This window comes from Anolis carolinensis, chromosome 5 (assembly GCF_035594765.1).
Source record: "Anolis carolinensis isolate JA03-04 chromosome 5, rAnoCar3.1.pri, whole genome shotgun sequence".
Taxonomy (NCBI): domain Eukaryota; kingdom Metazoa; phylum Chordata; class Lepidosauria; order Squamata; family Dactyloidae; genus Anolis; species Anolis carolinensis.
In genome coordinates, this window is record NC_085845.1 from 152,510,393 (window position 1) to 152,533,027 (window position 22,635).

Consider the following 22,635-nt stretch of genomic DNA (forward strand, 5'->3'; position numbering starts at 1 on the left):
ACTTTCTGTGAAATGGGTCACATGGCAGATGGAGAGATGCAACCTTCTGCTTAGCTGTGTCCCATTGATTGAGGAAATTTCCCCACTAACAGTTGTTAGAGCTAGGTGGAGAGAAATTGGCTTCAGAAAATGAAGTGCAGTGAAGGTTTGCCCTCCTTGTGTATTTGCTCAGGTTCATCTAAAAGAGAAATGATCTTATCTCTTTTGTCCATTGCTAGTATCTGAAAAGATAGGCACATAAATACAAAGCACATAGGCACCCCATTTTGTCTAGCTTCCTGCTGTGCTAGATTTAAATTCTGAATTTTCCACAGGAGCTGAAACTCAAAGATGAAGAATGTGAGAGGCTTTCAAAAGTGCGCGACCAACTGGGGCAGGAACTGGAGGAACTTACTGCTAGTCTGTTTGAGGTTGGTTTCAAAGCTTTCTTTTAATATAGTTCTGGGATGGAGTAGCTGTTGCCTGAAGTGGTCAGAACTTCAAAGTGGGAAAGCTTAGGAAACAATGTATTCTAGATAAATCTTGAGTTGAAAGATGGAATTATTTCCTGTGTAGCTTGGGGTGATTCGCTTACATGAAAGTGTGCACATGAATGTACAGGCTGCAGAATTGTTTATATAGACTGCCTTTTTGGGATGGCATCTTCATTGTTACTTTTTCATATAGCAACCACGCCATAATGTGACTGCCTGGATTATACTTCAGAAACATATCTTACCATTCCAGTGTTGTCCTTTGTTTATCTTAGAGGTGTGGGCAACTCTGCTGGCAGGGGATTACAGACTTTGAAAAGCAGTGTAAAAAGTAATTTGGAGGTTTGATTAGAGGTGACTTCCATGCCACTGGAATGGTAAATTGGCTCGGCAGAGGAGTTGATCACAGTGCTGAGCTAGAACACCCAAAAAGGATCAGTACCTTGGATAGCTTCTGTAAATACAAGACTAAAACCCAAAGTGGATTCAAAACCCCACTGACACGAGAACCACCAGATGTATTGAGTTATGATTAAACAGCTGCAAAATTTTATTCTTGTCTTACACTTTTTGTAAAAGTGAGGGAAATGTTTTCCTTGTTAATTGTCTTCTAAGCTGAAGATAAATCTGTGTGAAGCATTTATACCAAGCAAACTTTTGTTCTTACAGGAAGCACATAAAATGGTTAGAGAAGCTAACATAAAACAGGCCGCAGCAGAAAAACAACTGAAAGAAGCACAAGGAAAAGTGAGTTCTGACTGTCTGTTAATCTTATGGCTGTGACTGAAAGGATTTCATGTATGTTTTGGGTGCGTGCATCACTGTCCTCGATGCTCTCTTCCTTTCCCTCTCTTTGTGCGACTTGGGGGATTTTGAAAAACAGTTATGAAAGCATTCTGAAGGGAAAGTCATTTGTGAAAACACATTTCATCATTTCCTCAATCTTCACTTCGTTGTGACTTAAAGCTTTTCATTTCTATAGCATATGTGCATATGTTTAATATAATAATATAGATAGATTTTTGCTGATGTGATTTTGGCATAGGGTTACTCTTTACCCTATCCACTTACCTGGAACTATGCTGCTCTCTTCCTTATCCTGTTTTGCATCAGACTACCAATGAAATGTTCCTTGTCTCCTAACACTAGAATTCTACTTTCAGCTTGAATGAGGAGCTCAGGCAACACATAACATCTACAGTCCATGTAGACTTTCAAGCAGATTTTCTTGAGATAAATTAATGAGGAACGTCGTTGAGCTGGAGGGTATGGTGTTGTTTCCATTGAGTGTTTGGAAGTGAACAATATGGTCTGTTAGTGCACTTTGGTGTAGTATTAAGATCTCTTGAATTCTTTGTTCAGAAAAGAGAGTAGTTTGGATAGCTGTAGGTAATAACTGGTGAGCTCTTAAAGTGTCAGGGATGCTGTCAAGCACAGATATTTTTTAATTTCCTGGTTATTAACTTTCTGGACCTTCACATGTTAGAGGGTATTAGAGGCGTTATGGAAGTATGTTTGTCCCTGAGAAACATTAAGAGGAAGTGTTGTCGAAGGCTTTCATGGCCGGGATCACAGGGTTGTTGTATGTCTTTCGGGCTGTGTGGCCATGTTCCAGAAGCATTCTCTCCTGACGTTTCGCCCACATCTATGGCAGGCCTCCTCAGAGGTTGTGAGGTTACCTCACAACCTCTGAGGAGGCCTGCCATAGATGTGGGCGAAACGTCAGGAGAGAATGCTTCTGGAACATGGCCACACAGCCCGAAAGACATACAACAACATTAAGAGGAAGAACTGATGATGCTGTTCTTGTAAAATTTCATTGGGCCACTGTTCTGTGCATGGGGGCTCTTTCTCTGGTTAATGATCAGAAAAGAAAGCAGCTGCCCTGGGAACTTCACTGTTAAGTCTATTAACATTGGTGCTATATGATTGCATTGTCCACCCCCAGGTATAATTATGATTGTGATTGCCAATACCAACATTCAATAATTATGAATCAAGGGTCCTGTCACATGAATTTCTTGTTTGTGGGTCTCTATAGGCATCTCATATGGAACAAACAGCTGAATTGATAAATTTTTGGTCTGATCTAGCAGAGCTGTCCTCGGATGTATTATGCTGTTGGGTGTTAATGTTGCTCTGATCGGTGATCTCAGGTTATGTTGCGGCACATTTCTGACAGTTTTATGATTGATTCAGTCTCATAAAAGCTCTGATTCTGTGGCTTGGAATCTTTGCAGTGACAGTGAGTCAGTTACCCTGGTGTGACCTCAAAAAGTAGTAGACAATTTGAGACTTTGAGAATGCTCTGTGTAATTTACTGTAGAATTCCAAAAGAAGAGTTTTTGCAACAAACACTATGAGGACAAAGTTTATTAGCACCCTCTTCTTAAGTTGCAATTTTGGAGGAGGTAATAGGAAACTTTGAGAGTTTAGATAATGGGTTTTGCATCAACTCTTGCTGTGCAAAGAATTGTTTGAAGGGGTCTTTTGACTTGAGTTGGCAACAAAAGCCATTGGCATGGCTATATAATCATACTTTTAAATTGAAACTGCGTGATTAGAATAACTTCACTGTTCATTGAATTTTCATGTAAGAATCTCCTACTTAGAAATACAGTGTTCCTTCCCTACTTTGCGGTTCGCTTTTCACTCCCTCACTGCTTTGTGTTTTTTTCTGAGCGGTGGCGCATGTGCAAAAGGTGCCAGTTTCCCTTTTGCGCATGTGCCCTCCCTCTCATTGGCATCCAGCTGGGCCACTCTGGATGCCGATGAGAGGGAGGCACATGTGCAAAAGGGAAACTGGCAGGCGCTGGAGAGGAGGCCGCCAAGAAGAAGCGCAGGAAGAAGGCTTGTGAAGGGGAGAAAGGCCACCTAACTACTAATATAATGTGTAAATATTAAAATAAATATAGTGCCCCTACTTTGTGGATTTTCACTTATTGCGGGTGGTCCTGGAACATAACTCCCGCAATAAGTGAGGGAACACTGTACTCTGAATGAGTCATATTGCGTCTTACCAGTGTAGCGAAATCATGGGTCTGTTGAGCTTCATGCCTTTGCTGCATCTATGATGTGCCTAAAAGTGTCACATTACAGACTTGTCTCTATTCATTCCAGTAGTTTTTACATCTTTGTTTTTTATCCAGTTGAATTCTGAAATTTATCCATCTATCAATTCATCTCCCCATCCATTGTGTTTCTGCCACAATATATTATCAAATGCCCCTCATAAAAAAGCAAACACAGTAAAAATGTCTACCTCCTTCCCTATAAATTCTTTGCAGGTTGCAAATTCGATCTGTCTTTTTGAATATGTTTATTTAGATTGATGTTCTTCAAGCTGAAGTAGCAGCTCTGAAAACATTGGTACTGTCCACTTCACCGACCTCGCCAACAAAGGAGCTCCAGCCTGGTGGGAAAACGCCCTTCAAAAAAGGTCACACGCGGAACAAGAGTACAAGTAGTGCCATGGGAGTCAACAACCAGGACCTTGCTGTGATGCAACCAATTGTGAAAGACTGCAAAGAGGTATTTAAAGGGATAAAAAAACCTTTAGGCATTTTAGGTATGCATTAAAATTGTAGCAAATCTATGAAAACTTCATTATTGAGAAGCTGTTATAAGACAGTAACAAGAAATCTGCGAGGTTGTTTTTCTCCCCCAAACAGTTATTCTTTTACTGGAAAGAAGTGTCCAAATAAGCCTGTACTTAAAATATATGCAAACCAGAGATTTGTCTGTGGTTTCTACAATTTTGATTGCTTTATTCCATTGAGGACACATTTGAAGTAGGTAGGTAGGAGGGGTGGACAAAATGCAGCCTAGGAAGTGGGTCAATTTAAAAAATAGACATGACTTGGAAATCATTTCCTTTTCACTTCCTAAGTTTTGTTTTATTTTTTTAGAATGAACTCTTTTGGGTCTAAAATGCTCTGTATACCCCCAAAACATGGAAGAAATAACCCTATCCCATCCTAGAACATTACATTAAGGACAGATTACAGCATTTGTTTTACTTCATAAATGCCATAGAAACAGCTTTGAGAGCTACATGGAAGTTGTAGCTTCCCCAGGAGTATGTTTTTTGTGTTTTTGCAATGTGTGTGTGTGTGTATATATATATATATATATATATATATATATATATATATATATATATATATGACTGATTTAACTATGTAAGCATTGGAAGTAGAGAGATTTATGACGTTTCAGAAAAGTTTGGGTTAAGTTTGTAAGATTTATTTTGTTTGGAGCTGAAACTGGTTTTTTTGCTGCTCTTCTCCTACTTGGTATTTAAATATGTGAGGAAAAATGTTTCCTGTCATGAATTTTGAGAAATTAAATCCTGCTATGGGTTCACTATTGTTTCTCTCCGAAGATACAAAGAAAATAATTAAAGTTCTTAATACCTCCAGTTTATTTTTGGAAATTAGTCCCACATGGTATATTGTGATTTGAAGACAAAAGGACGGAAGTTGGCAAACAGTTAATGCCAATGCCTTGGATTGTACAGCAGAACAATGTCATCTGTGCAACATGGTGCCTTGAAGCTAAAGCACAATGTAGCAGAATTAAAGAACTCTGGGAATGAATGGTTAAGTATATGTAAATCAGCGAGGCACGAAGCACTTGTGAACCCTGGCTATATCACCAATTACAAATTATGGAAATATTCCTTCCTAGAGACCATAAGTATTGATTATAGTATGCTCAACTTTTTGGACATTTCTCTGTTCTTTTTTTTAACTGTTAGGCTGATTTAGCCCTATATAATGAATTCAGATCCTGGAAGGATGATCCCACAATGGACCGGAAATGCCCTTTCCTAGATAAAATCTATCAGGAAGATATCTTTCCATGTTTAACCTTCTCCAAAAGTGAGGTAACGTTTTGAAATTGCATATTGTTATTTATATTATCACTGCATGAGAGAGGACGTCTTTACCTTGGTCACCTCATGTTTTGATAACTGAGCAATTTAAAAAGTGGTAAACATGTAAACCAAGACTATTAATATAGGGATGAAATGTACAGGGGATAAGAAGAGATAAGGTAGGGTTGAGTGGTAATGACTGAACTTGTCTAAAGCATTGACTTCATGGATGAATTTGAATCTTGCCAGCATATGTTCCTGTATTTCCTGGGTACTGCATGACAGCACTGGTCCTTTCCCAAATACTGTGCGGTACATTTATTTGTATTGCCCAGAGGAGATAAACACAATTTTTTAACAGTCCCCAGAGTCTCCTGTAAATAAAGTATTTATTATTATTATTTGTAAATAGAGTCATTATTATTATTATTATTATTATTATTATTATTATTATTATTTAATACACAACAAGATTAGTACACAGCAAACAAGATCACTATGTTGGCTGTTTTATTGGATCACACGTCAAACACTTCCCAAGTATCTAGGACTGTGTTATGTATTTGTGAATAATGAGTGCAGCTGACAGATGGTAATTTTGTCAGAACCGATTGTGTTTAAGTGCAGGCCAAGGTCTTTAGGCACTGCACCTAGTGTGCCAATCACCACTGGGACCACCTTGACTGGCTTGTGCCAGAGTCTTTGCAGTTCGATCTTTAAATTCTCATATCATGTCAGCTTTTCCAGTTGCTTCTCGTCAATCCTGCTGTCGCCTGGGATTGCAACATCAACAATCCATACTTCGATTATTATTATTATTATTATTATTATTATTATTATTATTATTATTACTATTACGTCTTTTGTGAGTGTGTTTGCATGCATTTCTATGTATAGTTAGTAGTATATTCTCCTTATAGTTGTGAGAAACCTTAAGTGCTGTCAACATTATAGCTGGTGAAATCAAGGGAAACGTTTAAATGCCTGATCATACTGAGGTATAATTATTCAATAGTATTTCTGTACATTCATATTATGTAAGAATAAGTTCATGGGTGAGAATAGGGAGGTGGCGGGGTTGGGGAAAAATACTTGTATATTGATTGTGGAATATCAAGATTGTATGTTTCTATTTGTGTGTGTATTTCACAATAAAAAAGGGAAAAAACATTAAAGCAACTTCTTGTGTTTTTTTTAGTTGGCATCTGCTGTTCTGGAAGCTGTGGAGAATAATACACTAAGCATTGAACCTGTTGGCCTACAACCTGTTCGATTTGTGAAAGCTTCTGCAGTTGAATGTGGAGGACCAAAGTATGGAAGTTTCCTGTCTTTCAACAGATTTCGGACTATATTTCAAAACAGCTGGTTCATTCCTAACTCTTTCTATCAAAAAATGGTTGGCAAAGGTTTTGGTCCAAGCTGTAAACCCTATAGGTGCTACACAAGATGATAGAAATTATGATCATGTTTGTCTTGTAGCAAAGGTAAAGGGGCAATGTCTTAATAGAAGCTGCTGTGACAACAGTGGGAACGGAATAGGAGATGTTTGTACTGGATGGCCTTTGTGGTCTCTTCCAACTTTGTGTCTATGATTTGAATGTTGAATATTGTTCATTGGTTGTAAAGGTGGAGAAAGACTGTAAAGCATGCAAATAATAGTATGTGTAAAAATATTTGGTACTAGCTTTGCCCGGCCATGCGTTGCTGTGGCTTTTGAGAATAATTTGCTGGTCAGGTGGAATAGTAATGAATAGCCTTGCAACCTCAAAGCCTGGCCATTTTCTTCTTATGGGAATCCTTGTTTGGTTAGTTGGAATGCAACGGAATAGGCCTGCTGCTAGGAAGCCTGGGTACTTGCGTTCTAGGGGAATGATTTTTTGGGCTGCTAGAATTGCAATGAATAGCCTCGCTGCTTCAAAGCCTGTCTGCTTGCTACCTAGGGGAATCTTTGGTTAGTCAGCTTCAGTAGTACAGAGTAGTATCTCTGCTTCAAAGACTGGCCTTGATTGTTTCCTGTCTGGAATTCTCCTGTTTTCAGAGTGTTCTTTATTTACTGTCCTGGTTGTAGAGTTTTGTAATGCTGGGTGTGAACTCATCTCCCACCTCCCTTCCAAATCCAGTGTGATATAGACTGCTTGGGGGACTAGTGGAGTCTCTCTGTCTCTGTAAGTTTTTAAGCAGAGGCTGGATGGCCATCTGTCGGGAAGGCTTGGATGGTAGAAAGAAGAAGACTGGTGTAGATGGCCTATGGGGACTTTTCCAACTCCATTTAAAAACTGGAGCACCTAGCAATTCCTAGAGAGGCACTAGTCTTCTGAAAGAGCAAAACGCTAGTGCTTTTCCCACTTTTATGGGTGTCCTATGCCATTACTGTGTGGATTCACCACCCTTTGTGTTATGGGAGTCCCCAGCCACCACTTGAGTTTAATCCCATAATTTCACAATAACGTTCTTACAAGGAAGGAGAGACTGGGCTGAGGAAGCTGACCCTTGCCAGCCGCAAGCCCCACCCACCATGGCAACGTTTTAAGGAAGTGGGTTAGGCTCCGCCCACAGGTGCAAGGTCCTCAGGGTAATGTAGTTGTTTCAGTTCAGGGGCGGCTCTGTGCTTGCATGGTAAGCAATGCGGGTTTTATTTTGTCTTCATTTTGTTGTTTGGTCATTATTTTTTCTAGGTTTTTTTGATTGAAAAACACATACCGGATGACTATGTCTTTTGTGGCCAAATTTGGTGTGATTTGGTTGTGTAGTTTTGTTGTTTAAGCTAAGGGAAAAACGGTCAGAACATTTATATATATATATAGATTAAAAATTTGAGAGGCAAAAATATATCTGCCAATTCACTATTCTCCTCCACATATAAATACTCACTCCATCTAAGACACATGAGACATGGAAGAAATAGGATGAGATGGGATCAATATCTAGTTATCATGTCCTCTAGTAACTGTATCTTTAATCCCTTCCATGAATTTATTTTTTAATCCTTTTAATGCTGTCCATTGACCTGGCAACCCCCCTTTTTTCTTTTACTTAAAATTGTGCCTTTAAACCACTATGTGAAATGTCTACCTGTAAACACCTCTACCAGACTTCAGTTTCCCTGTAGATTCATTTCTGAAATACTTTCTAAATCTGTTTCACTCTGTTCTGTTAGGAAATGTGCTCTCAGTGGACAAAGTAAAACATGCAAGCATAGAATTAAGTTGGGAGACTCAAGCAACTACTATTACATTTCTCCCTTCTGTAGATACAGGGTAAGTATTAGGCTTTCCTGTGTTTTCATTCAGTTTGTATTTCATGGAATTAAATAATAGAATATGTTACATTATAATTACTTTGCTTCTTTTTATGCAGATCACATCTGTGTGTAACTTTTTCACATACATTCGGTATATTCAGCAGGGGCTTGTGAAGCAGCAAGATGGTAAGTGAAGGCTTGTGTCCAGTACAAATAAATGTTGAATGTGTTGACATTCTTGTATGTTACAGGAAGAAAAGTCTGAAGATGTTGATAGATTAATTCAGTGATATAGCTGTGTTAGTCTGTATCAGTATGCAAAGAGATCTTGTAGCACAGGCATGGGCAAACTTTGGCCTTCCAGGTGTTTTGGACTTCAACTCCCACAATTCCTAACAGGCTGCGAATGAAAATGAGGGAGGGAGGAAGGAAGAGGGAAAGAATGAATGAAAGGGAGAGAGGGAGGAAGAGGGAGAAAGATGAAGGAAGAAATGAAGAGAGGGAGAATAAAATGGGGAGAGAGAGGAAGGATGAGAGAGAAAGAAAAGAGGAAGTGTGAGAGACAAAGGAGGGAAGAAGAGAGAAGAGAATGAAAGAGAAAAAGAGAGGAAGAAGAAGAGAAGGAGAAAGAGAGGGAGGGAGGGGAGAGAGAGAGAGAGCGCACTAGATATTGGGAAGCTGGAAAAGGAGGTATCTCCTTCCCACAGCACTCTCTAGATGGGGGTCAGGCCGAGGAGAGGAGACCCCCCAATCCCCTTTAAGGGATTTAAATCCCTGGGACCCCCTTTTCCCCCCTCTCCTGGTTCAGACCCTGCTTATTGCAAGGAAAGGAAAGGATCCCAAGAAGGATGCGTCCTTAACCCCGTTCCTCAAACCCAGGCCTCCTTGAAGGCAAGAAACAAAAGGGTCCTGGGAAGGGTGCTTCCTTAACCCCGTTCCTCAAACCCAGACTCCTGAAAGGAAGAAAGGAAAGGATCCCAGGAACGGAAAGAGGAACCTTTTAAGTTCCTCATTGCTGACAATTGGCCAGATCTTCCCGGATCTTTCGGCTGTCTAGCTGAAAACAGATTTTTCTATTCGCTGATTTTCGGGAGGCTCCCAAAAACAGATCTGGGTATCCAACAAAATTTGGATACCAAAAATTGATCGCCCTCCAGCCGAATTGCACAAGCCTACTAAACTACTTCACAGTCCTGTTGTGAAATTAGGAGGGGGAGGGGAGAGATCTCTTTTAAAGCAGGACAGTAACACATAAAGATAATCATTATTACTATAAATAGGATGAGGAACTCGTGTTCCCAAATCTGTCTTTCTGCCTTTTGTGTCTTCCCTGGCACTCTTTGAGCTCCACGCAGTTTTTCCACTTGTCAAAGGACAAAAGCCAAACTGCCTCCAAAGAAAGGAGACTTACTGTGAATCCTCCCCAATCCTCCCCTCCCAAAGTCCCCAAATTGGTTCAACAATTTCTAGTCAGTTTGTAGCTGAAAATTGGGTGGTGCTCCCCACTGTGGGGACAGTGATGGATTTCTGGCCTCCTTGCAGTTGATTCTCCTTCTGTGTTAAGTGACCAGTTAGATTCCTTCTCTCTTGCCCCAAGCAATAAATTAGTAGCAAAAACGAGTTTTAGAATGCAATGCTATGCTGGCCAAAACAACTATTACCATCAGCCAAAAAGCACACTGGCACTCAAAGGAAGTGGAAGAGGCTGGCACTTTTCCTGATGCAAATTGCATTAGTCATTTGCATTTCAGGAAAATTCCTTTCGAATGCTGCCATTAGGTGCATTATTTTCAAACGTGGCATTTGTAATACTGGACACATAATATATATTATTTGATACGTTTCCATAACAGATAGCTAACAGTGCTTTTTCAGCATCTGGTTGGTATCACTTCTGTGTATGCATGTGAGAATGAGCCGTTTTTGTACCTTGTGAATGGGAAAGAGATATTTTTTTAATATATATATATGACTCAGGTTTTTTAAATCATTAAATTGTTTTGATAATGTCTGTTTTTCTTTTATTGCAGTGGATCAAATGTTTTGGGAGGTAATGCAACTGAGGAAGGAGATGTCAATGGCAAAACTTGGATATTACAAGGAGGAGCTGTAACTACTAAACTTCTGGTGCTTGCATGAACTTCCATAAATTTACATATCTTCTGATTGAGTCTAAATCCTAGTCATTTGACATTTATTTTGGAAAAAAAATGGGTCCAAGGCTTCTACTTTTGTGCAAATTGCACTACATATTCTTGTAATTCAACGAAATGTATAGATGAAAGCTATATTGTTCTTTTGAAGTGAAGGCAAGACTTTCAGACGTACTTGCAATTGTAACTTATGATTGAGAAATGCCAGTTAAATGCTTTTTGGGATTTGTGTTTGTTTTTGTGTTCTGGAAAATTTTTAATGTAGAATTTCAGCTTAATAAAAGTTAAATTAGAGCATTGTGGTGTCTGAAATATTTAAAAAGCATTGTGCACATTCTGAAAACTGGATCCATGTTTCTCTATGAATGTATTCTTAAAGATAGCTCAGTGTTAGTAAAATGTGACAAATACAGTGAGTTCTTGGTATTTGTAGAGGTTTGGTTCAAGAACCCTTTGTGGATACTAAAATCCGTGGATCCTTGAGTCCCATTAAATACAGTGGCATAGCAAAATTGTATCCCTTACATGAAATGGCAGAATCAAGTTTGCTTTTCAGATTTTGTGGGGGAATATTTTTAAGCCATGGATGATTGGATCTGTCTATATGGAGGATCAATTGTACACAGCAATGCAAAACAAGAACTAGTATTTATTTACCATTATCTACTATCATGGTTCCAGTAGGAGATACCTATTTTAATTATGTTGACAGAATGGTCTTAGCTAGTAAAGTGACAAATGCTGGTGAGAGCAGAAAATAATTCTTCAGCTTTTTCTTAAGAGTATATATTCTGGGCTTATTTCACACATTTTTGCACACCTTGCACTATTTCCTGCAGTATTTTTCTTCAGATGAGTTGTCAAGGAGCAGTGATCTTCACGTAAATTAAGCCTTTTCCTTAAATAAAATGCTTGGACACTTAAATGTCAGAAATCCACACAAAGTTAGATTTGATTTCTATCAGCCTAGCCTCTCATTCACCTGGCGTGTCATTTTTTCAAGCTGTTCTCTTTTGACATATGGTTGCTCTCATTATGCCCAATAAGCACATTTCAATGAAACCAGGTCACATCGCTACCCAGATAACGTCCAGGTGCAGTTTTTCATCCACTTTGGGTACAATTTGCAGCCTATTTTTGCACAGCTACGCAATCTGTTTCAGGGTTGTGGGGGTTCGTTGGACTAGATCTCCCTGCAACCCTATCCTGTAGTGAGAGATGAGGCTTCCATGTTACTCGTCCTTGATTTGTACTGAGGTCTCTGCTTGTTTATACTCATGATGGGCAAATCAGACACCTTGCTCATGACATCTTCATGCAGTGGGCTGCAAAGCCATGGTAGTTCATGCCAGAAGGTTAGCAAACACTTTAAAATTTACACCTAAATTGTAACCTGTGAAGAACATCTTTCTCTACAAGTGGTCAGAGTCTTTTTATGACCATGCTCAATATACCTGAATAAGAAAACTTTTTTAAATGGAAGATTTTGAACCATGGAAACTTGAACATGGTAAATTTGCGTGATATGGAGTAACAGCTGTTTATTCCCCCTGAGCTCTTATGGCGTGTATCTCCAAGATGGCATATTTAAAACAGGTGGGTAAAGTGTGGCACTTCAGACTGCAGTTTCAGTATCTTTCACCATTGTATATGATGGCTAGGACTGCTGGGAGAAATCACCAAAGGTTTCAGTGGGTTTGGATGGGAATCAGCTGTTCATGCCCGGTTCTGTGTTGGAACATCTCCCAGATGGTTGCTTAGCAGACTTAAATGGTTAACTACAGAGTTTTAGGATGTAACATTTCTTATGATACCACAGGTGCTCTACTTGATGGTATTTTGCCACCTTCTTCTGACTCACTCGCATTTTCTGGGAAACCTTTTGCAAAAGTTTAATTATGAAGTGCTATATTTAGAGAATTCAATTTAAATGGAGATTTTGTAGTCCTTCAGATAATGCTGGACCTCAGCTCCTGAAAGACCTTGCCAGCATATTCAGTAGTGATTAATGTTGTCACTTGCAGTTCAACAGCTAGAAAGGTGCACAATTCCTGCTCCTGATTCAAGGCATTTTTTGGATAAGATCCTGCATCAGCTGGTGTATTGGAAAATTCCATCCAAGCAGCACAATGATATGTCTTACCTCCCACGGGATTCACCGTCCATGTCCAATTAGTAGGCAATGGGCCAAAACAGTGCAGTGACCAAAATTTCAATCTGCAGGTTTAATATGACACCTGGATATCTCATTGATAGGATGCCAGCCTATATCTTGTTCTGGATCTCGAATGGTTCGCAGAATATCCATAAAAGAAGATAGTCTTTGCAGGCTTACCATCTTAAAGACATTACACAAATGTAAAAGGGAAAGGGAAGGTATTTTTAAAAAGTCAGGTAGTCTTTTAGCAAGGATTTGATGTAACGATTGCTTCTGAGCTGTTAAAATCTGGCTATCAAGATTGAAACTTAGGCGCCTTTAGGATGTATGTCTATTGGAATAGCCCAGAATCCCATCTTGGTTCACTCTACTTTCGTTACTGTGTTCATTGGGGTTAAGGCAATGGTTCTCAATCATAGGTCCTTGTATTTTGCTCCTGGAAATCACACCCAGCATGGCCAATGATGAAGGATTCTGGGAGCTGAAGTCCAAAACATCTGGAGGCTAAAGGTTGATAATAATTGAGTCAAGCAACACAGATACTTATTGTAATCTGTTTAAGGACCTTGAAGTATACCAGTTTTGTGTCTTTCTATCTTACCTTCTCAACCCTTCTGTCGAATTACTCTCAGATAATAAGGTACAGAATTAATATCCTTGAGTCATCCCACTGGAAAGCCAGTGTGATATAGTGGTTTGAGTGTTGGACCAGGACTCTTGGAGACCAGGCAAACACCCTCGGAACAAATCTGTGTTAAGTAAAGCCAACTAAGGGTTGCATAAATCAGGATTCCTTAAGAAGTCAGTTACTTTTACACGGAGTGTACAGAACTGGATTCAGATAGTTTAAATACACTTTGTGGAAAAGCTGGCATCGTCTCTTCCTTGAGAAGAAGCATTTCCTATGTTCAGCTGGCAGTACTCAGACCCATAAATTATGGTGCATTTGACTCTGAAGCAATATTGGTTTTGGAGAAGGTGTTGGTCATAAGATAGCACAATGAAATTTGTGGCAGATTTTTAAATAACCTTTATGTGTGCCAGGTTCAGAGTAGTTCATTTTGGCACTGCTAAGGCACTCAGAAACTTTCCATTCAATATACTGATGCATCTGGGCATGAAGATAGGAGCATTGTGTTACTCTTGTCCTTCTCCAGAGGATATGTGTTGCAGTGTGTTTTCCATTGCAGATAGAAGTAAATAACTGCTAAGTATGTAGAACTGGCACTGTATTTGTACCATTGACTAAAACTCCTTCTTTACTGGAAATCTGCTATGGAGTGGTATCTGTCCTTGACTTTGAGAAGCTCTCTTTTTCTGGCCATCTTGTTGATATCTCAATATTGCATAAAGCTTCGCTTCATCTTTGTAATATTCTTTCACCTCACTTCAGTATATAAAAGTACACTTAGATGACATATTTTATTTTATTTTATTTTATTTACAGTATTTCTATTCCTCCCTTCTCACCCCGAAGGGGACTCAGAGTGGATGACAATGTACATATACATGGCAAACATTCAATGCCATTAGACATACGACCACACAGACAAAGACACAGAGACTATTTAACATTTTCCAGCTTCTGGCTTCATGAGGGTATGCTCGATTCCGGCCACAGGGGGAGTTGCTGGTTCATCGTCCACTGTGACACTGAGTCCTTGATGGAGTACTTTCTCATCTTCTGCATGCACGCTGCTGAAGATTTTTATGGTGATGTAAATTTATTTATTTATTTATTTATTTATTTATTTATTTATTACAACATTTATATCCCACCCTTCTCACCCAACAGGGGACTCAGGGCGGCTTACAATAAAACACACATATAAAAACTGTACAGTACATTATACATCAGATTAAAATTATTAGCTTACACCAGCAAATTTGTTAAATTAGCCTCCTTGCATAAGCAGTCCCTAAATATTCCTACTTGGCAGATGCAACTGTCTTTCAGGTTGCTTAGTTAAACAATGAGCTAGGCTATTTAATGGTCGGGCACTCAATCCGACCTGGGCTTCGAACTCATGACCTCTTGGTCACTAGTGATTTATTGTAGCTGACTACTAACCAGCTGCGCCACAGTCCGACTCATAGAAATGATCCCTTGTTATCATTATAAGGTTCCCCAGATAGCATATAAGGTATATACACTCCCTCTCCTTCTGTCTACTTCTGAGTGCAGTAATGATGGATCTGGGTCTGCCTTTTCTCTCCCTCTAAGATCAGGGCAGTGGCAGCTGAGAGTTTCTGCTCTGAGCTCATCTGCTTCTGAGCTTAAGAAAACCTTAGGACAGTGGTTCTCAACCTGTGGGTCCCCAGATGTTTTGGCCTTCAACTCCCAGAAATCTTAACAGCCGGTAAACTGGCTGGGATTTCTGGGGGTTGTAGATCAAAACACCAGGGGACCTACAAGTTGAGAACCACTGCCCTAGGAATTGTATGGGATCGCCACAAGTCAAAAGGTAACTTGAAGTCACATACACACACATATAAGGCAAAATACTGAGACTTGCCAAGATCTTGACATCTTTTTTTCAGCAGTTACAGCCTTTAGCAGACCATACGATGCAGCTGATGGGAACTCTGACTTCACAATGGTATAAGACTGCTCTAGTCTATTAAGCTTCTCCCCCCACCCCCAATCTCCCAATTGTTGTATTATGTTATATAGCCCTTCATAGTTAACAGGTTTGCTCTGTACCTAGTGAGAAGTCGGGATGAAGTGTTGAATTTCCTATTTTTCCCAGTATTGAAAGAACCAGGATTTGTAACATCAACTGAACATTTCCTCTCACTGTCCAAAGTATTCTGATGTGCTCAAAAGGCCATAGTAAAGTCAACTAAGGGTTGCGTAAACTAAGTGTTCCTGCTCCCCACATTCTGTCATTGCCTCCACATCACCATCTTCCTTCCAGCCTGTTCTCAGCTGTATGCATCATTTGTTCCATTGTCAACCCTGCATGTGATGCAAGCAGCAGCAAGTGATAGTCCTTCTGCCACAACTCCTGTTTCCTTCCCATTGGAATTTACCAGGCTTTCTGGCACATCTTTGGTGTTCTGTCTCTCATCCCAGTCCTCCAGTGGGATTGTCCAGCTGTACCTTTGGATAAGGCAGATCAGCTTTGTGAACAGACAATGTCTACTGTTCTACAGAGGTTGCTGTGTAACATTGCTGTGAGGCGGAGCGTGGGTGGGACAAACAAATGATAAAACCAATGCAATAATTAACTCAAAACATTAACCTCATCTTGGCATGGTAGCAGTAATACTAGTGGGGAAGGTTGCAGAAATCCAAATGACTTTATTGACCATTTAATAATAAAATAAATGTGCCCTCTATTACCAAAGGTAGTACTGTTTTCAAAAGACTGTCCTATTTAAGCGAAAAAGTAACCATAATTGAGAGAGGTGGAGATTAGAGACCCAAATGTTGACACAATTAATACAGGAGGCCCTTGGTATCTGTTTTGGTTTAGTGCCATGACTCCCTCATGGATACCAATATCCCTGAATGCTCAAGTGCTATTATATACAATAGCCACATGACCTTGGAGGTGTCTACGGACAACGCCAGCTCTTCGGCATAGAAATGGAGATGAGCACCAACCCCCAGAGTCAAACATGACTGGACTTAACGTCAGGGAAAACCTTTACCTTTACCTAGAATAATACTTATTTAAAATGGCAAAGGGCTGCTTTTTGGAATTTTGCATGGGAATATTTTTAAGATGACTGTATCCAAACATAGCCTGAGTAGGCATACGTGTCTTCTGCTCAAAATATTCCCCACTTATAGAGTTGTGAAAATAATTGTAAAACTTCCTACTTTTGCATGTCTATATAAATTATGCAATTACTTTGTTACAAATTTGTATCTTCTGTTTTGATTATTTTTTAGTTGCACCCCTAGGGTTTATGTATTTGCTTTAAAAGCAGATCACATATGGCATTGTTAGTGGCTTTGTTGTGCATGTCTTCAAGTACTTAAGGTCATGGGGTTTTCTGGGACTGAGAGTGTGTGACTTGCCCATGATCACCCAGTGATTTTCCACAACCAAGTGTGAAATTGAACTCTGGTCTCCAGAGCTGTAATTCAACACTTGAACCACTACACAATGACAAACACAATGACAAACACATTCCCTACACAGTGATCAACACAATGATCATCCTCTACCCTACCTTTTAACTGATGCCCAAATGCCTACACCTAGCTGATGGAGAATGAGGGAGCAGAAGAAATGTCTAGCTATGCCCCACAGTACCGACTTTATTCTCCTGGATCTCAGGACATATCTTAGCTGTTCTCCTGTTATCTGTTGACCAGGAAATTGACGTGGGGGTGGCAGTGTTGGAAATTAGCTAAAAGTGAGGGTTTATGTTGTGAAGTAGAAAATACTTCATTGTTCAACCAATGTGGAACTTTACATCACATCTCCTTTTCCAGAATCTGAGCCATTAAGACATCTATGATGATCTGTATTTGAACTGAACCAGTAATCAATTAATACATCTATTTTAAACAGTACAGTGCTTTCCCCTCCCCTCCTCCCATGTATCTGTCCATTGCATTTACCCAGATTCACATAAACACATTAGAGAGCAGTACAGCAAGGAGATAAGCTTCTTTTACTGCTTTTCTAATTGCACATGTGTTGAATTGTAAAGTGATTTTGAGGGCAAAGGTCCTTAACAAGGAAGGAAGGTCGCATTTGTCATGGTCTACAGCCATAGTTAAGAGGAAATGCTGTGTGTAATTATTATTCTAAAATTGTGGAAGGATTTTAGGACAAAAATCGCAAAGAAAATCTCAAAACTAGTTGGGAACGAATGCGCAAAGGACTGAATTTGCTGTGGCAGCCAACCAGTGCTTTTTCTGTAGGAATGGGACAGAGTATCTTAAGGCAGCCAAAGCTGTAATAACTACATTATTGGGCCTGAGTGCTTTCAGGTGAACTGTGTGAGAAAGAGCTGGATTCCTCCTATCCCTTTCTTGCCCATGGATGTAGTGGATGAAAATGAGGCTTTGCAGCAGTTTTTTGAAGGTAAGAGACTGGTAATTAAGGAAGGAGAGTTTTCCATTGAAACCACTGCAGTTGGATTTATTTTGTTCTGTATCATTGTCTCCTTGCTCATTATTCCTGCTCAACATTATCTACGCCCAACATATCTTGCTGGGTTCCTCCGCTCTTTTGTTGTTGAAGTTGTCAGGCATGTGAACAGTTAACAAAATATTCCTCAAATTTATGTCCTACTTTCCTTGAAACTAAGATAGCTTTTATGTATCATTCAACACTATAAGGAATTTTAGAGTGGTGCACAAACCATTGAAACAGTAACCTCAGTCTCACACAGGCCGTATATGAAAGTATTGGGGTCTCATGTTTTATGCAAATCTACATGCTGTCATAATCTGTTAGTAACCTTTCCATCGTTTCCCAGTGTGGCTTCTTTCCCTTTTATTGTGACACAAAGTCCAATTTCTGTTTGAGATTAATGCGGTGCTCACAGGTGTACATGTGCTTAGCATTACACCTCTGACTGCTTTAAGTAGTTTCATTTTAACTTGAGAAGTAACCAATCTGCTAGATGCACCAACATTCAGTTTAGCTCTTGCAGAGTTTTATTATGTCATGCATTCATAGTAATCTGGATGGGTGAATGGATGGATGCACACGTATACACACAATGATTTGCACCCTTGGTAAATATGATTGCATTGAGTTTCCTAAGCACCCAGAGTCCCATTGGGGAGATAGGGCAGGATAAAAATGAAGTTTACTATTATTGAGTTGCTGTGAGTTTTCCGGGCTATATGGCCATGTTCCAGAAGCATTCTCTCCTGATGTTTTGCCCACATCTATGGCAGGTATACTCAGAGATTGTGAGGTATATTAGAAACTGGGCAAGTGAGGTTTATCTATTTGTATAAGGTCCAGGGTGGGAGAAAGAACTCTTGTCTACTGGAGGAAAGCGTGAATTAATTACATTACCTTTATTAGCACTTAATGGCCTTGCAGATTCAAGGCCTGGCTGATTCCTGCCTGGGGGAATCCTTTGTTGAGAGGTGTTAGCTGGCCCTGATTGTTTCATGTCTGGAATTCCCCTGTTTTCAGAGTGTTGTACTTTATTTACTGTCCTGTTTTTAGAGTTTTTAAAATGCCGGTAGACAGATTTTGTTAATTTTCATGGTTTCCTCCTTTCTGTTGAAATTGTACACATGCTTGTGGGTTTCAATGGTTTCTCTGTGTAGTCTGACATGGTGGTTGTTATTGGGGTCCAGCATTTCTGTGTTCTCAAATCATATGCTGTGTGCAAGTGCTCTGCTATGGCTGACTTCTCGGGTTGAGTTAGTTTGCAGTGCCTTTCATGTTCCTTGATTCGTGTTTGGGCACTTTGATGATGATGATGATGATGATGATAATCATCATCAATGTTGGGCCAATATTAGATTAACTTTTTTGTGGGATGATATCAAATTGCATGAATTCTCCAGTGTAGATGCACCTTTGGTCTCAGGAGCAGTCTGTATAGGATTTCTCCTGATAGAAGATCTCTCAGAGACAATGACAATGGCACCATAGCTAACATTTACTAGTGCTGAACTGAAGAAGGTTGACCACTTCCAAAAGTCTTTTACCATGAAAACCCTATGATGGAACAATCAAAGTTCTAGAAATTAGAGCAATCACATGGTCTACTTGTGGAGCTGTTCAGATTTGGCAAAGAGCACACCACAAGATCCTACTTGGCAAATTATTTCATAGTTGGTTTCCTTTTGTCTTTGGTATCAAACAATGGCTGGTCATCAAATGAATAGCAGTTCATTGCTATTTTCAGCTTAAAACTGAAATTTGAAAATTGTACATTCTGGTGAACTCAGTTCTTGGTTTTTACTCTGAAGGGCAAGATGTCCATAGAGCATTGGAGAATACAATGATGGATACACACATGCTGGAAGAGTTCATAGATTGTGACCTCAAATTATTTGGAAACCTGTAAGTATAAGATCTTATTTGGAACCCTGAAAATATGAACCTTGTCCTTCACAGCAGTTTACTTTCAGATAATATGTTTGTATACAGAAAATTCTAATATCACATTACAGGTATACCTCAGTTAACAAACTAGGTGTGAAAATTTAGTACCAGAGGCAAAAATAATATGGAAAAAATAGGGATTCCACAAAACAAAAAAATGAGCAGTTCAACATGTTTCAGGTAAAACTTTTATCCGGAACTAACAATATCCATGACCACATCATGGAAGCTATGGGAACAAACATATTTTAACCCTCTAGAAACCCTTGAAGGCTTCTTTCAAAATGCATCCAGGGGTGGTTTTTTTTCTTTTCTTTATCCAGGTTTCACTTATCTTATAATTTCCATTTTGGTGGTCAAAGTTAGACACATCACTTTGACAGCTATTCTGGCTAATTTTTGTCTGATTTTTAAATCTTTTCTGTGTTTTTTTCTCCACTGAGTAAGCTAAGGAAAATGAACCACTGCAGTGTAGGTGCATTTTGGCCATGTTTTCAGAAAAGGCTCACTTTGAGGGGTTTCTGAAGACATTTAGGGCTTACAAGGAGCATGCAGGCCAACCATCCTTTACTCATCCCTGATTTAATACATCTCCTCAATTTAGGGCTGCCAACATAACTCAGGCCTGCATGTCACATAGGACTGTCAGATTGTATCTGCAAGGTTTTTCCCCGCTAACTTTGATCCTTAAAGGATCTTTGGAGCAAGACGAAGTACCACAAAGCTCTGTCAAGTCCCCTCATCTTTTACACCCCAGGTTCAACCACAGTTGTCCTCTTCCTCATTGACTATTACTTCATCGGTGGGTATGGGGAAGAAAAAACAGGCGCAGAGGAGAACCCAGCTCCTTTTTTTTTTTTTTTACTGCATCCCCATTACCTGACTCCGCCAGCAAGACAATGGCCATGTTGGGAAGGGATATTGTTAGCTCAAAGTTGAAGTTTGGAAGAACAGATATCCTTATCCCACTTAATGGAGCTTTGTGGAACCTCAAACTGCTCCAAAATCTGTTAAAGATTAGAGTTACAGGAACTCCCTCCCAGATCCAGTCTGGTAACCCTAGTTAATTAATACTGCAAACATTACTTTTCTGTGACTCCACTTCCAGGCAAAACAAGCTACCCGATTCCCCACCAGATTCAGGATCAGAGCCATATTCACCACCACACTCCAAAGGTCAGTTGGTTGCTTGCATCCTAATTTCTTAGCATTTGAGATGTGACTAAGGCCTCTTCTACACTGCCATATAATCCAGATTATCAAAGCAGAAAATCCACATTATCTGCTTTAACTGGATTATATGAATTTACACTGCATATAATCCAGTTTAAAGCAGATAATCTGGATTTTATATGGCAGTGAAGAAGGGGCTTTACTTTAATGTTTGCTTGAGATAGAAAATTTGGGTTCTCTCTCCTCCTACTTTTTATGTGTATATTATGATATTTCATGCTGCAACATGCACCTTCTTTCTCTCCCATAGGACTAACTAATAAGTTTCCTGGCAAATTTTTGGAGGCGACTAGTAAGATGAATCCTAATGGTCAAGTCTGTCCTGCATATCAGGACTGCTCTCTGAAGACAGGAAATGCTGTCACGTCCTGGATGAGTTCTACATCTACAAACAACTTTGGTTTACATGGCTCTCCAGTAAGAACCTCTCTCAGTCCTAGGTAATTTGTCATTTTTTTTTGCTTTAAAGGAGGAAAGGAGGTGTTGCTGGAATTACTGCAGATTGAGAACCCCTTATAGGCCTGGAAGCGTTTTGGATTTGGGCCTTTTGGATTTTGGAATGCAAATATTTTCATATATGTAAATCAGTGGTTCCCAACCTTTTTTTTTTTTTTTTACCAGGGGACCACTTGACTAGGGACCACTTTGACCAAGGACCACTCTCCAACATTAGTACCAAAAGAGTTATGAATCAATTTTTGGTCAACTTTAGTTTCGGTTTGGTTATTTGGGGTGCTGATTCAGAAAATTGCAATGGATACACCACATCAACTCTAGTTTTTTATACAGAACAGTAGTCATAATTTTCTCGCCCACAGAAAACCGTATTTAAAAAGCCACCCAGAGTCCCCTATTGGGTGACTTTATTTATGCTGTAATAAATAAATAAATATTTAAAAAGCTTCAGCACTATAAGAGGGATATGGGAGACCAGTCACTCTCGTTGCAATGATGTAGTACTGGTGAGGCCACGGACCATATTTTAGTTCTTGTGGACTACTAGTTGGGAACCACTGATGTAAATAATGAGATATCTTGGAGATGGGACCCAAATCTAAACAAAAAATTAATTTACATTTCATATACACCTTGCATCCATAGCCTGAATGTAATCTTATACATAACATTGCATGAAACAATGTTTATGTATGTTGAACCATCAGAAAACTAAAGTGTCCCTACAATCTGCCCTCCACACTTGCAGGTTTGACTTATGCAGATCTGATTATTCAAGGATTAGATCAAAATGTTGTCTCTAGGAATCTTTAGGTCCTCCACTGCTTAGAGCAAGCATGGGCAAACTTCGACCCTCCAGGTGTTTTGGACAACAACTCCCAGAAATCCCAGCCAGGATATCAGTCATTAGGAATTGTGGGAGTTGTAGCCCAAAACACCTGGAAGGCCGAAGTTGTCTTATGCCTGGCATAAAGTCATGCTGGAGGATTTAGAGCAGAC

At 39.6% G+C, this 22,635-nt stretch overlaps 2 protein-coding genes across 4 annotated transcripts in view; both read left to right on the plus strand.

Annotated features, from left to right (window-relative positions):
• The window catches only part of rab3ip (RAB3A interacting protein), a 32,105-nt gene extending 21,065 nt beyond the window's left edge, over window positions 1-11,040 (plus strand). For both annotated transcript variants that reach the window (XM_003224619.4, XM_008116612.3), the window contains exons 4-11: window positions 315-410; window positions 1,143-1,220; window positions 3,801-4,004; window positions 5,233-5,361; window positions 6,551-6,663; window positions 8,510-8,609; window positions 8,710-8,779; window positions 10,624-11,040. In XM_003224619.4, coding sequence (XP_003224667.2) covers window positions 315-410; window positions 1,143-1,220; window positions 3,801-4,004; window positions 5,233-5,361; window positions 6,551-6,663; window positions 8,510-8,609; window positions 8,710-8,779; window positions 10,624-10,706 — 873 coding nt within the window. In that variant the 3' untranslated portion in view covers window positions 10,707-11,040. The remainder of the gene's footprint in view (window positions 1-314; window positions 411-1,142; window positions 1,221-3,800; window positions 4,005-5,232; window positions 5,362-6,550; window positions 6,664-8,509; window positions 8,610-8,709; window positions 8,780-10,623) is intronic.
• A 132-nt stretch (window positions 11,041-11,172) lies between these two features.
• Window positions 11,173-22,635, plus strand: part of myrfl (myelin regulatory factor like) — a 65,179-nt gene continuing 53,716 nt past the window's right edge. For both annotated transcript variants that reach the window (XR_010006748.1, XM_008116615.3), the window contains exons 1-4: window positions 11,173-17,952; window positions 19,812-19,905; window positions 21,056-21,123; window positions 21,431-21,620. Coding sequence is in view for 1 of the 2 variants with exons in the window: in XM_008116615.3 (XP_008114822.2) it covers window positions 17,907-17,952; window positions 19,812-19,905; window positions 21,056-21,123; window positions 21,431-21,620 (398 nt within the window). In the remaining variant the exon portion in view is untranslated. The remainder of the gene's footprint in view (window positions 17,953-19,811; window positions 19,906-21,055; window positions 21,124-21,430; window positions 21,621-22,635) is intronic.